This window comes from Heliangelus exortis (assembly GCF_036169615.1).
Source record: "Heliangelus exortis chromosome W unlocalized genomic scaffold, bHelExo1.hap1 SUPER_W_unloc_2, whole genome shotgun sequence".
In the NCBI taxonomy this organism is placed as follows: Eukaryota; Metazoa; Chordata; class Aves; order Apodiformes; family Trochilidae; genus Heliangelus; species Heliangelus exortis.
This window is the reverse complement of record NW_027285919.1, coordinates 474,059-488,009: the sequence shown is the minus strand read 5'-3', so window position 1 is coordinate 488,009 and position 13,951 is coordinate 474,059. Positions and strand designations below refer to the sequence as shown.

General features: G+C 49.1%; 2 protein-coding genes and 1 long non-coding RNA gene across 4 annotated transcripts in view; 1 reads left to right on the top strand and 2 right to left on the bottom strand.

The window, feature by feature from the left end:
- The window catches only part of LOC139790612 (uncharacterized), a 301,741-nt gene that overhangs the window by 39,874 nt on the left and 247,916 nt on the right, over positions 1 to 13,951 (top strand). The gene's annotated exons all lie outside the window — the stretch shown is intronic.
- The window catches only part of LOC139790587 (zinc finger protein 135-like), a 32,700-nt gene continuing 22,644 nt past the window's right edge, over positions 3,896 to 13,951 (bottom strand). The window contains exon 2 of the mRNA XM_071732457.1: positions 3,896 to 4,388. The gene's annotated coding sequence lies outside the window, so the exon portion shown is untranslated. The remainder of the gene's footprint in view (positions 4,389 to 13,951) is intronic.
- Positions 4,387 to 5,294, bottom strand: LOC139790593 (zinc finger protein 679-like). The gene has a single exon (XM_071732463.1). It carries the CDS (start codon positions 5,001 to 5,003, stop codon positions 4,407 to 4,409), a length of 597 nt encoding a protein of 198 aa, XP_071588564.1. The 5' UTR covers positions 5,004 to 5,294; the 3' UTR covers positions 4,387 to 4,406.

Genomic DNA, 13,951 nt, shown 5'->3' with positions numbered 1-13,951 from the left:
TTTTTCCAGCCCTGCAATGGGGGCTTCATGGGAATTATGGGGTCAGGGACCAATATCAGAGTAGAAATTATTCATATGCAATCACTGGTGATGCCAAAGTCTTGCATGTTCTGTGCTCTCTGCATAAAAGAGCCCGCAAAACAGAAGGCAGTTTGAGAGGTTTGTTTTTTATAGCTCCCCCCATCTCCTCTGGGGAGTGTTCTTGGGGATCAGAACCCCTCAGCATTGCTGCAGCACTGAGGCAGAACAGAGTGAGCAAAGAGCATTGCCTGCAGCTGCATGCAGAGAAGGGGGAGCTGGGCTGTGTCTCTGCCTCTCCCTGCTGAGAGCAGAGGGACCCAGCTCAGAGCACTCAGTGTCTGACCCTTTCTCAAGGTCTCAGCACCCCGTTTCCAGCCCAGGACACACCAGGCTCATTGTGCCCCCTGGAAGGCAGCTCCCAGCTTGGACAGACAGCCCAAGGAGACAGCCCAGGGATGGAATGAGGGCATCTGATGAAGGGAGGTCAGCTCCCTGCCCAGCCTCACTCAGACTGCACTGCCCAGAGCTTCCCAGGGCAGAGCACAGCTGGACACCTCCTTGCCTGAAACCATCTGCATGGCAGGAGCCCCAAGAGCTGTGCCTGCAGCTGAAACTCTCGCTCCCAGCCTGACATCAACAGCAAGAGCAGCTGAGGGGGGCATGGAGAGAGGCAGAGGAAAGGCACTCAGGAAAGCCTTTCCCTCCCCCAGCCCTGCACAACCCCTCCCAGATGGTGATAATGCCTGGCAGGCACCTCCAGCCCCTGGGCAGGGGGAGGTGGGCACATGGCAGCACAGATGCACTTCAGCTCTCCTGTGAGCAGATGGAGGAGGAGGTGCCCAGCACCCCAGACCTCATGCGCTGCCTGAGGGCTGTGCTGTCACACAGACCCTGATGGAGCTGGGAAGCTGATGCTGGATGTGTCTGTAGGGTAAAGGAGGGTGAAAGCACTGGCTGAGGTTCCTTGCACACAGGAGAGTGATGGTGTAGGGACTGACAGACACTGATCTCACCTCCACAGATGAGTTTCCCTCCCACCCTTACAAGACAGAGAAGTGCAACCCGAGGAAGGCCACGTTTCCCAGCTGGAATCTATGCCCTGACAATGATTATAAAAATCCCTTCTAAAATAATCTGGGTATGATTTTGAATCCATGAGTAGTGATCCTACACAGAAACGTCATAAAACCAGAAGGACCCTGCCCAGTGCTCCCTGTCTCCTGCCAGCCACAGCTTCTGCCAGCACCAGGGAGCTCCCCGGGCAGGCTGAGAGCTGCCCCTGGCAGGCAGGCAGGCAGCAGAGTCCCTGCCCCAGCACACAGCCCCTGGGCTGCAGGACCCTGCTCTGAAGGACAGCCCTGGCCACCCCTGCCTGCACAAACCCCCTCAGCCCCTGCAGCCATCCCCAGCAGAAGGCAGCCCCATGGCCTCTCCCTCTGACGCTGCTCCAGGACAGCCCTGCTCTGCCAAACCCTTTCCTCCTGCCTACCAAAATCCTCCGCAAGGATCCCAGCAGCTGTGGCCAAGGCTGCCAGCTGTAGAAGGAAGACCCCCTCCAGGAAGCCGAGCTTCACTGCCCTGCAGCCAGAGACTCACCATGGCAGAGGCTGGGAAGATTTCTCTCTCCCCCAGCCCAGGCTGCCTTTCTCCTCTCTCTCCCTCCTCTCTCTGCCCTGCCCTGCTGCCTGCAGGCAGTGCCCTCAGCCCTGCTGCGCTCTGCAGAGGAGCTGCTCCTGCCCAGAGCTCTCTCTCTGCAGCACTCTCTGCTTGCCAGCAGCTCTCTCAGGCTCAGGAGCCCGGCCCAGCAGCACAGGACCAGCACCAGACTTGGCCACTTGCTCAGCTCTCTCAGGGCTCCCTCCAGCTCTCCCTGGGGCTCCCCAGGAACCCAATGGGACACACACTGAAGTCATGGCTCATGTCCCCTCCCTCCCTCCTTTCCAGCACAGCCACTTCCCCTCTAGAGACACAACCTCTGCTTCTCCCACTCTCCCACTGGACACCCAGGCAGTGCCAGGGGGAATCTCCTTTCCCTCCTCTTCCCACGCAAGCCACGGGTGGCACTGGAGGTGCCAGGGCTGCTCCAACCTCAGTCAGGGCAGCTGCTCAACTGAGTGGCCAAGCACAGCCCTGGGGAGCTACAGGAAATGTCAGGGCACTCCAGCACAACCACCTGCTGCTGGCACAACAGCACAGGACTGTCACATCCCATGGCCTGACCCAGACAACAGCCAAAGGAGATTCCATCTCCCAGGCCAGTGCTTCCCTTTCAGGGAAAAATTACCCTTGGAGGGTAAACAAGGAGTGACAGCCTCCTGACACCATGCGAGTACCCCTTGATCACAATAAGATGAAATGACACTCAAGGTCTTTTTCTCTACAGTCAAAATATCAATTCTGGTGCTCTAAGAATTGAAGTTTATTTTCAAGTAATTTTTAGGGAACACAAATCACTCACAAGTATGCATGAATATAGATATTCTAAAAGCACAAAAGTAGATACTTCAGTGTTCAGGCTGTGCAATCAAAAAGGCTGATTGTTTGGATCACAAAAACCACATACTCAAATGAGTACTCTTGCATCTCAACAATCCAATCCCCTAACCCCCTGTTTCCAAATATCACAAGGCACGATGATTTCATAAGGCAATATCATAAGGCAATGATATCATGATGGCTACAAGCTTAGCATCTTCACTGAAGCTTCTTCATTTCAGGCAGTGGTGATATGTACGATGTGCAGAGTTCTTGTTCTTCAAGCAGTGTCACCTCCAAAGCTAAGGGTTCTGTAGCAACATCCTTGGGACTTGATGTGCCTGTGAATGTAGTTCTCCAAAACCATTTCTAATTCAAAGGTTCAAGAGGTGCACTTTACAAATTGATGTCTTTTAGGACACTAAAAGGGCATTCTTTGACTTCTTTGTGGCATTACATGCACTAACATTATTCACTATGAAGGGTGATCACAACTTTTAAAACAGTAGAGCATAACAAAACCAAATAAGAATGGAAAACTTACACAAATGCAGCACAGATAAAAATACAAAAAGAACTCATAACTAATTTTGTCTCAGTTTTGCTCCTTCTGCAGATTTCAGCAACAGTTATTTATCCCATTATCTTCTCTCATGGATAAGTTTTCCATAGTAATTACATTCCATTATCACATGTATCATTGCCATACACACACCTACCTATGTTAGTCAGCTAGTAAATTTCCATGAGACTCCCTTAAAATATTGCTTATACTTTTCTACAACTTCTGTACTTCTACTTCTGTAAAACCATTGCATGTATGTTTCTTTAAACTACTACTTCTATTTCTCTAAGTCTACTGCTTCACAAGAAATGAATCAATCAAGCAGGGAAGATTTTCTGGGGCTTTTCTTCCAGATTCTTGTCTACTGAGCTGTCACCAGCTTGTTCCATCCTCGTGAGAAACCATTCGAGATGTAATTCTCTTATTTCAGGGGACAGCTGACAGAAGCCTTACTGCAGGCTGCTCGAGGTGTCCCATCACATCACCCCTGGTGTCACAGAGGTTTCAGGAGAGCTCATGAAGCATCCCTCCTGACAGGCAAGGAGCAGTAACGCTCCTCTGAAGAGCTGTGCCAGCTCCTGGAGTCTGCAGGCATCTACAAGGTGGTGAAGGGTCTGGAGAAGAAGTGCTCTGAGGAGAGACTGAGGGAATTGGGAATGTGCAGTTTGGAGAAGATGAGGCTGAGAGGAGAGCTTCTTGCTCTCTCCAACTCCCTGACAGGAGGTTGTGTTGAGGTGGGTGCTGGCCTCTTCTCTCAAGTGAACAATGAGAGGACAAGAGGACATGGCCTGAAGTTGAACCAGGGGAGGTTTAGGTCAGATCTCTCATTTCTTTTCTGAGAGAGTAGTCAAGTGTTGGAACAGTCTGCCCAGGAAGGTGGTAGAATCACCATCCCTGGAAGGATTTAAAAACTGTGTAGTAGAGATGATCCTGCTCTGTTGCTGTCAGCATTGTCCTGCAGTCTGCTGCCTCCCTCTTCTACTGCTCCCTCAGCTGCACGCTCAGCCTGGTGTGCAGGAAAAGTGTCCAGGATCCCGTCCTGCCACATCCCTTTAGGAGGGTGTCATAATTGGAAATACTTTTCTGTTTTTTCCTTATTTGGAAAAAAGCCCTCATGACGCTGAAACAGATATTAGAAGTCAAATTTTGGATGGGATATGAAGTGATTCCTGAGCTGACTCCATTTTGTTTTCCACAAGAAGATGAAGATAGCATCATTGGTGTGATGGAGCTTGGAAAATGAGGTCAACTTGACCCTTCATACTTGGTGATGGCTGTGATGGGTCAGGTAATGACAGATGAAATCTAATTTCCAGTAAAATCTCTTCTTGCACTGGGAGTTGCTTTAAAGTTTTTCACTGGTATGGAGGCGTTGATGGTTCTTCAAATGGGAGCTTTGACGGAAGCTTTTCCCACATTCAGGACACTTGTAGGGACGTTCACCCCTATGGATCCGTAGGTGTCGGGTGAGACTTGAGCTGGCTGTGAAGCTCTTCCCGCACCCCGGACACTTGTAGGGACGTTCACCCCTATGGATCCCTCGGTGTCGGGTGAGACTTGAGCTGGCTGTGAAGCCTTTCCCACAGTGGGGACACGTGTAGGGTTTTTCCTCAGTGTGGACATGTTGGTGATTAATCCAAGACGTGCTGTTGTTGAAGGCTTTCCCACAGTGAGTGCAGGGATACAACTTCTCTCCTGTATGGATGCGGTGATGGCGTGATAAATTGGAACTCCGGGAAAAAACCTTCCCACACTCCAGACACTTATAAGGACTCCCTCCTGTGTGGGTGCGGCGATGCTGTGATAAATGGGAGCTCTGGGCAAACTCCTTCCCACACTCGGAACATTTAAAGGGTTTCTCACCCGTATGTATCCGTTGATGCTTGATTAAAGCTGATCTCCACCGAAAATCTTTCCCGCAGTCAGGGCAGGTGTAGGACATGGTGCCTGTGTGATGGTGTCACCGTTGGACCAGATCCGAGCTGTCACTAAACCGTCTCCCGCAGTCAGGACACCTCTGGGGTCTCTCACCCCAGTGGATTTTCTGATGGTGGAGATAGGCTCAGTGGATCCTAAACTTTCTCCCGCATTCCTCACTGGTGTCAAACGTTTCTCCTGCATGGATTTCAATGATTTTCAAAATTACACTTATACCAAAATCTTTCCTATCCTTACGACTCCCAGAGAGTTTTTTGCCCAGATGGAGACATCCCGTGTTTCAGAAAGAAGCCATAGTATGGTGACAAAACAAGGGTTGGGCTTTTTTTGTTTTGGTGGCAGCCAAAACCTACATCAAACATACTGTAGGTGAAAATGGAATGCGAGGTGGAATAGGGAGGGTAGCCATAGAGTTGGACACCCACTGATCATCATTTACTTCATCTTTAGGAGCTACACTTGCAACGAAAACCCAAAGGGGCCATTGTGTGGGGCAGGGGGTGCTCTGGTTTTCATCCACTCCTGGCTTGAGCTGTGATGGCCCAGTTGTACTGGACACTGGACACCGAACACTGCAAGAGGTAATTTAGGACTCCCCCACTGCTGTCTTAAACCCCTGGGATGAATCAGGGGTCTTATATCCCACCCAACCACTTCGATATGAGTTTGGGTCCCCTGTCATGGTAACAAATCCCACCATGGCCTATAGGATTCCCCTACTGCACCCACATGCAGGATGAGCTGCCATCCAGTGGGATGCGTTGAGGTCTTCTAAGGGAGTCCCTGATTGTAGCTTCTCAGCTAACTAACTTAAGTTATCATAACTTATCATAACAAGTTATGATAACTTGAGTTATCAAGTCTCCTGGAAGGATTCCGGACTTGCCATCCTTATCCCTGGCTTGAGAGTGATTTGAGGGTCCCCAGTTGCAGACCCCAAACCCTTGGCATGACTTTGGGGTCCCCTATCACATCCCTGCCCACCAGTATTTATTGGTCTCCCCCCATATTATTTTGAGGGAGATAAAATCACAGCTCTTCCACCCTCTAGATGAGTTGGAGTGTTGCCAATCCCACCACCCTCACCCCAGGGATAAGTTTAGTTCCCCCCTCTCACCCATCCCCCTTCCTCCCCCATCTTGTGATGCTCGCCCCCAGTTTGGGCAGTTCTGGGATAACCACCTCCCTCCCATCACCTCCCGGTACCTGCAGGGGGGAAACAACCCAGGCCAGTGGGGAGGGGGGAAGCTGTGCTCTGGCGGTCACCAGTTGGGGGGTCGCAGCTGCAGGGTGGGGGGTGTGAGTGCAGTCGCAAGGTGGAGGAGCAAAACCTCCCAGGAGCTGCAGCGCGATCACAGGAAGCAGTGGGGGGAGGAAGAAAAGGTGGGGAGGGGCCTCAGGGGGGAGGCACCAGACCCGAGGGGTGAGGTTGGAAGTTGGCAGGGGGCACACACCAAGGTTGTGTCCTGGGGGGTTGGGGACATCAGGCTTGTGGCATGGGCATGGGCAGGGGACACATCAGAGCTGGGTGGTGCTGACCCAACCTCAACACAAAGCCTTCAGGCCCTGGAGATAAGAGGCTGTTAATTCACTGCTTTCAGGTGTAAACTCAGGGGGACAATGACCAACCCAGGTCAGGGTTACTGCCCTGAGGGTTCTTTCTTATCCTTCACTTCCACTTCAGGCTATATTTTTTCTGTTCAGAGCACCTCAAATTTCTGGAGGCTTCAGACTCCAACTTAACAAGAGCAAGAGAGATCAGAAGTGCTGTGTTGGGCTCTCTCCTGTTCCTGAATGAGCGATACATGTGACCATGGGCTAAAATCCAGGGAAGATGCTTTGACACTACCAGGCCCAGTGTTCCACAGTATGATCACCAGGAGTCTCCCTATATGGACTAAATGACTTTCAAGGTTCCTTCCAACCCAAATCATTCTATGATCGAAGTTTGGGGGCATGGCTTGGCTTCTTCCATGGCTGACTTCCCCAGTGTTTCCCATCCTACCAGGCAATGTTCTCACACCTGGGACCTCCTCCTCTACTTACCATGACTGTCACCTTCCCAGAGGAGCCATCATAATCATTGTTAATATTAGATCATTATTATTATGATGCTATTAAGACATTGCCTCATTGCAACCCTCAGGGATTCATTCATTCCCCCCTTTCCCCTCCAACAGATTCTCCAGTGATACAAAAACTTTCTAAACTGCAAGGCTTGTCAAAAGGTATGTGAGCTTTGGGAATGATCACCTGACACCCCCTTCATCATTTCCAAGGGTTACACATTTTATAAAAGAATCATCCCTGGAACTGCTCAAGGCCAGGTTGGAAGGGGCTTAAAGCATCCTGTTCAAGTGGGAGATGTCCCTGCCCATGCAGGGAGTTGGAGCTAGATGATCTTTCATGTCCCCTCAACCCAAGACATTCTGTGATTCATGGTTCTACAAGAACAAAATTGAAGGTTATGGGATGTGTAAAATACCCCCATGAGTCTCATGAGGGGGATTTGTTGTTGAAAGAAAAGGGTTAACAGCCACAAAAGTTATTCCAAGCTTAAAAACCTGAAGGGCTGGTGTAAAGGGGGTGGGGAGGAGGGAATGGGAGGACACACTTCCTGACCTGATCACAAAACAAAGACCTCAGGAGCCTGGAAATAAGAAGCTGTTGAATCAGTGCTTTCAGGTGTAAATCAGGAGGACAATGACCAAGGCAACCTTTACTGCCCTGAAGGTTCTTCTGTGTCTTTGGTCTGCACAGCAAACCCTAATGTCTTCTCCAAAGGCTTTGGGGAAATGTCTCCTGGCACCTTTTCTGGGAAGATCTTAATAAACCAAATATCTCTGCTCTGGGTGGGGATTGGTTTTTGAACAGAGGGTGAAGAACCTGGATTTTGGGATCCGGAGGAACATTGAGGAAATATTTCGACTGAATCTGCAGTGACTGAGTTTGAATTTGATCTGGATATAAAAGGTGCTTAATTTAACACCTTTTAAGGGGTTAAATTTGTGAAGCACAACCAATTAAGGGGAAGCACAACCCCCCTGTAACATATGTTGATGAATTTGTATTCCTAACCAGTAAAAGTCAGGAAAAGAATTAAACTGAGTAAGAAGTGAATAGGGGGCTAGGCAAAGCAGTTGAGACATGTAATTTTCCACTGAAACAGTGTGAACAATACAAGGCCCTGAGGAGACTAACTTCTATCTCAAAGATAATTAAAAGTGTAGGTCCTGTTCTTAAAACAAGACACTGCCAAGGCTAACAAAGGAATGTGAACATCTGCACAAGAACAACATAAAGATGTCACAACCAGCAGATGAGAGGAAAGTTATGGCTAGGGTCTGATATCTCCTTGTAACAATATAATGAAGTCAGCAAAATCAAGAAAGACAAAAAGTTCAAGCCTGAGGAAGACCTCTTACTTCATCCAGAGACCCCCTGACGACCCCCGGATATCTCCCCAAAAGAGGACTTCGCCCGGACTCCACCTATCAAGAATATTATAATGGCATGATGTAATCCCTAAGAATATGTATGTGAACCCATCTCCTTTTGAATATTCATAGAATTGTAATCAATAAAAGGTAATTCCAGAGTTTTAGGGGTTGCTCGTGTGAGTGGAGCGGAGACTCCCCACGCACCCAGCGCTTTTTTGCTTATTGCAATTTCAACTTTATTAATCAATTTCAATTTTATTAAGTAAATTGAACCATTAACAGAATATTGAGTCTCGGTCATTTTTAACAAGAAAATACTCAATAAAATTTTACAAATGTACAACAGAGCAATCCCTCACGGCTGTTGGTGTGCAAAGGTTTGGAGAATGCTTTGGGTGCTTTGTGGTTGGGACCCCTTTCCAAAAACCCCCTTTGTCCCACCCTGAGGTGGGCATGAGACAGCTTCCAGCACAGTGAGTGGAGAGGTAGGAGATAGAGCTGATGGAGAAGAGAGAGACTGAGCTGTCCTGATAGCCATGACTCCAGCTGTTCAGCTGAAACCCTTGGCTCTGCAGACCATTCTCCAGCTCTAACTATAAACATCGAGTGTTATCAGTCCTAGAAGCAGACACTGACTGAGAAACTGGCTGTTCATTTCAGCAAGTGCAGCTGCTTAGGAGGGACCTAGCTGAAAGCAAAAATACAAGACAGAAAACTACTTTTATCCTGGCCCAAACCAGGACTTTCCACCCCTTATTCCATAGCATTTGTGTCTGCTCCAGTCATTACTATCTCTTTTCCCTAAATACACCTATACAGAAATTATTACTAATTCTCTCTACTAAAACCCACTAAGTTAATTTAGTTTATGATTGCAGATGTTCATCTACTGTAGCAGACTCTTAAAGCAAGAAATGATTGCAGCAGTTCATGTCCATGGTCCACAGGTTTCAGATTGCAGATGTTAATTTGAGGAAGTTACTGGATGCCAGTTGATGAAACCAGTTCTGGTTTGATCACCACAGCATTATCCTGAAAAACACTCACAGAACACTGTTAGTTTATGCAACAATTCACGTAACAGCAATTAATGTGGGGCATGAATTGACGACCCTGAAAATTCCATACTCTACTGGTTGAGCTAACCATGCAAAAATTATTTATTCTCACCTAGTGTTTGATTCCTTTGTGAATACATAATCACATTGTACTTCTCCATCTTCCACCAAGTGTGTCCAGGCCCTTGAGTGAAAGCTTCCCCACGAATGGGTTTGCCTTTGCCTGAGGCAGGAAAAACCCAAACTGTTTTCCCCAGCAGATTCTTTTCATGCACCACAGGCACTTTGTCCCAGTCTACTGTGTGTTGAAGGTCTGGCTGAGCAGGACCAGCTGACTTGATGATGGAACCCCTGGTGTTAACTAACCAGGTGGCTTTTGCCAAGTGCTTCTCCCTGTTTTCATAGAATCATAGAATCACAGAATAGGCTGGGTTGGAAGGGACCTCAGAGATCATCAAGTCCAACCCTTGATTAACTACCGCTGCAGTCACTAGACCATGGCACTGAGTGCCACATCCAGTCTCTTTTTAAATGTCTCCAGGGACGAAGAGTCCACTACCTCCCTGGGCAGCCCGTTCCAATGTCTGATCACCCTTTCCGTGAAAAAATTCTTTCTAATATCCAATCTGAACTTCCCCCGGCACAATTTAAGACCATGCCCTCTTGTCTTACTGAGAGCTGCCTGGGAAAAGAGACCAACCCCCACCTGGCTCCAACCTCCTTTCAGGTAGTTGTAGAGAGCAATGAGGTCTCCCCTGAGCCTCCTCTTCTTCAGGCTGAACAGCCCCAGCTCCCTCAGCCTCTCCTCATAGGATCTGTGTTCGAGTCCCTTCACCAGCCTTGTTGCCCTCCTTTGGACCTGTTCGAGGACCTCAATATCCTTCTTGAACTGAGGGGCCCAGAACTGAACACAGTACTCAAGGTGTGGCCTTACCAGGGCTGAGTACAGGGGCAGAATCACTTCCTTGGACCTGCTGGTGACGCTGTTCCTGATACAGGCCAGGATGCCATTGGCCTTCTTGGCCACCTGGGCACACTGCTGGCTCATGTTCAGCTTCCTGTCAATCCAGACTCCCAGGTCCCTTTCTGCCTGGCTGCTCTCCAACCACTCTGTCCCCAGCCTGTAGCGCTGCATGGGGTTGTTGTGGCCAAAGTGCAGGACCCAGCACTTGGCCTTGTTGAACCTCATCCCATTGGAATCAGCCCATCTCTCCAGTCTGTCCAGGTCCCTCTGCAGAGCCCTCCTGCCTTCCAGCTGATCGACACTCCCCAGCTTGGTGTCATCTGCAAATTTGCTGATGATGGTCTCAATCCCCTCATCCACCTCGTCAATAAAGATATTGAACAGGACTGGGCCCAGCACTGATCCCTGGGGGACACCGCTGGTGACCGGCTGCCAACTGGATGCAGCCCCATTCAGCACCACTCTCTGGGCCTGGCCCTCCAGCCAATTCCTAACCCAGCACAGGGTGCTCCTGTCCAAGCTGTGGGCTGACAGCTTTCTCAGGAGAATGCTGTGGGAGATGGTGTTGAAGGCTTTGCTGAAGTCCAGGTAGAGCACATCCACAGCCTTCCCCTCATCCACCAGGCAGCCACCTGATCATAAAAGGAGATCAGGTTGGTCAGACAGGACCTGCCCTTCCTAAACCCGTGCTGGCTGGGTCTGATCCCCTGTCCATCCTGCAGGTGCTGCATGATTACACTGAGGATGATCTGTTCCATAACCCTGCCAGGCACTGAGGTCAGGCTGACAGGCCTGTAGTTTCCTGGGTCTTCCTTCCGGCTCTTCTTGTAGATTGGCGTGACATTGGCCAACTTCCAGTCATCTGGGATGTCCCCAGTGATTTCTGGTAGATGATAGAGAGAGGCTTGGCGAGCTCTTCTGCCAACTCTCTCATCACCCTTGGATGGAGTTCATCTGGTCCCATAGACTTGTGGGGATCCAAGCAGCCCAGTAGGTCACTGACAGTTTCCTTCTGGATTACAGGGGGGGTGTTTAGATCCTTGTCTCCTATAGGCTCCAGAAGCCAACTGTCCTCAGGATAACCCGTTTTACTGTTAAAAACTGAGGCAAAGAAGGTGTTAAATACCTCAGCCTTTTCTTCATCTTTGACAATTACATTCCCACTCATGTCCAGTAAAGAATGAATGTTTTCCTTGCCCCTCCTTTTGTCACTGATGTATCTGTAGAAGGACTTCTTGTTATCCTTCATAGAGGTGGCGAGATTTAGTTCAAGTTTTGCCTTTGTCTCTCTAATTTTTTTCCTACACAGCTTAACTGTATTCCTGAATTCCTCTTGAGTAGATAACTCTTTTTTCCATAATCGGTAGGCCCTCTTCTTCACCCTAATTTCTTTCAAAGTCTCTCTGTTCAGCCAGAGTGGCCGTCTTCCCTGCCGGCTCACCTTTCGGCACACCGGGACAGCCTGCTCCTGAGCTTTCAAAACTTGCTCTTTGAAGAATGTCCATCCCTCCTGGACCCCTTTGTTTTCAAGGGCTGTTTCCCAGGGTATGCTCTGGGCTAGTCTTCTGAACAGGCCAAAATCTGCCCTCCGGAAGTCTAATGTAGAGGTTTTATTGACAACCCTCCTTGTGTCCCTGATTATTGAGAACTCTATTATTTCATGATCACTAAGTCCCAGGCGCCCACCGACCACCACATCTCCCACCAGCCCCTCTCTGTTTGTGAAAAGAAGGTCAAGTGGGGCTCCATCCCTGGTAGGCTCATTTACCAGCTGCATCAGGAAATTATCCTCTATACACTCTAGGAATCTCCTAGACTGCCTCCTCTCTGCTGTGTGGAGTTCCCAGCAGATGTCCGGCAGGTTAAAGTCACCCACGAGAACAAGGGACGACGATTTTGAAACATCTGCCATCTGCTTGTAAAAGAGTTCATCACCCTCTTCCTCCTGATTGGGTGGTCTGTAACAGACTCCCATCACAGTATCAGCCTTGTTGGCCTTCCCCCTGATTCTGACCCACAGGCACTCCACCTTATAATCCCCAACTTCAATTTCTACGGAGTCAAGAGACTCTCTAACATACAGGGCTACCCCTCCACCTCTCCTACCCTGTCTGTCCCTTCTGAAGAGCCTGTAGCCACCCATGGCAGCACTCCAGTCATGGGAGTCATCCCACCACGTTTCCGTGATAGCGACTACGTCATATCTTTCCTGCTGCATGGTGGCTTCCAGCTCCTCCTGTTTGTTGCCCATGCTGCGTGCATTGGTGTACATGCACTTCAGCTGGGCTGCTGGTTTGTCTCTTAACTTGCGCTGTCCACCCTTGGGCTCCTTTCTGGAGAGCCTTGTTTCAGCCCCTTCCCCCTTCGAACCTAGTTTAAAGCCCCTTTTTAAAGGTTCCACCACCCGTTGCCTTTAAGGAAGTTTTTAACAGTCCATTGTACCTTTCAATTTTCCCTGAGGCTGGTGCATGATAGGGGATATGGTATATCCACTCAATACCATGTTCTTTGGCCCAGTTATTTATAAGACTATTTTTGAAATGAGTTCCATTATCTGACTCAATTCTTTAAGGTGGACCATGTCTCCACAAGACTTGTTTCTCTAAGCCCAGGAGGGTGTTCTGGGCTGTGGCACGAGGCACAGGATATGTTTGCAGCCATCCTGTACTTGCTTCCACCATTGTCAGCACAGAGGGCTTACCCTGGCAGGTCTCAGGCAGTGTGACACAGTCGATGTGCCAGGCCTCCCCATACCTATATTCTGACCATCTCCCTTCACACCACTGAGGTTTCAACCTTTTTGGCTTGCTTAATTGCAGCACATATATCACAATGGTGGATAATTGCACAATAGTGTCCAAAGGTCAATCAACCCCTCAGTCACGAGCGCATCAGTATGTTCCATCCCTGCCTTGATTACCTAAAGTGTCATGGGCCCATCTAGCTAAAAAACAGTTCTTTATGGTCCCAGTCCAGATCTCTTTGGAACACTTGAGCAGCCTCATCTGCTCATTGGTTGTTTCCATGTTCCTCAGTAGCTCGATGTGAAGGTTCGTGGGCATCTACGTGATCAAATTTCTCTAAAAAAAACCCAGTACAGGTAATCGTGGCACCAGGAGGAGCTGTGCTTCAGTACCAATCACTTCTGGAGCAGCTCTAACTCCTTCGTATGCGGCCAGTATCTCTTTTTCAGTGGCTGTATAGTTGGCTTCGGAGCCTTTGTAGTTTCGACCCCCAAATTCTAGGGGTTGGCCTCGAGTCTCTCCTGGAGCTTTCTGCCAGAGGCTCCATGTAGGACCATCACCTCCATCTCCGGTGTAAAGAACATTTTTAATGTCTGGCCCTGTTCGAATTGGTCTGAGGGCCATTGCCTGCACAATCTCCTGTTTAATACTTTCAAAAGCAGCTTGTTGTTCTGAGCCTCATTTAAAGTCTTTCTTCTTCTGGGTAACCTTGTAGAGAGGTTTCACAGTCTAATTGTAACCAGGAA

Excerpts from the sequence above, each read along its gene's own strand:
- LOC139790593 (XM_071732463.1), bottom strand. The coding sequence starts at position 5,003 with ATGTCCTACACCTGCCCTGACTGCGGGAAAGATTTTCGGTGGAGATCA.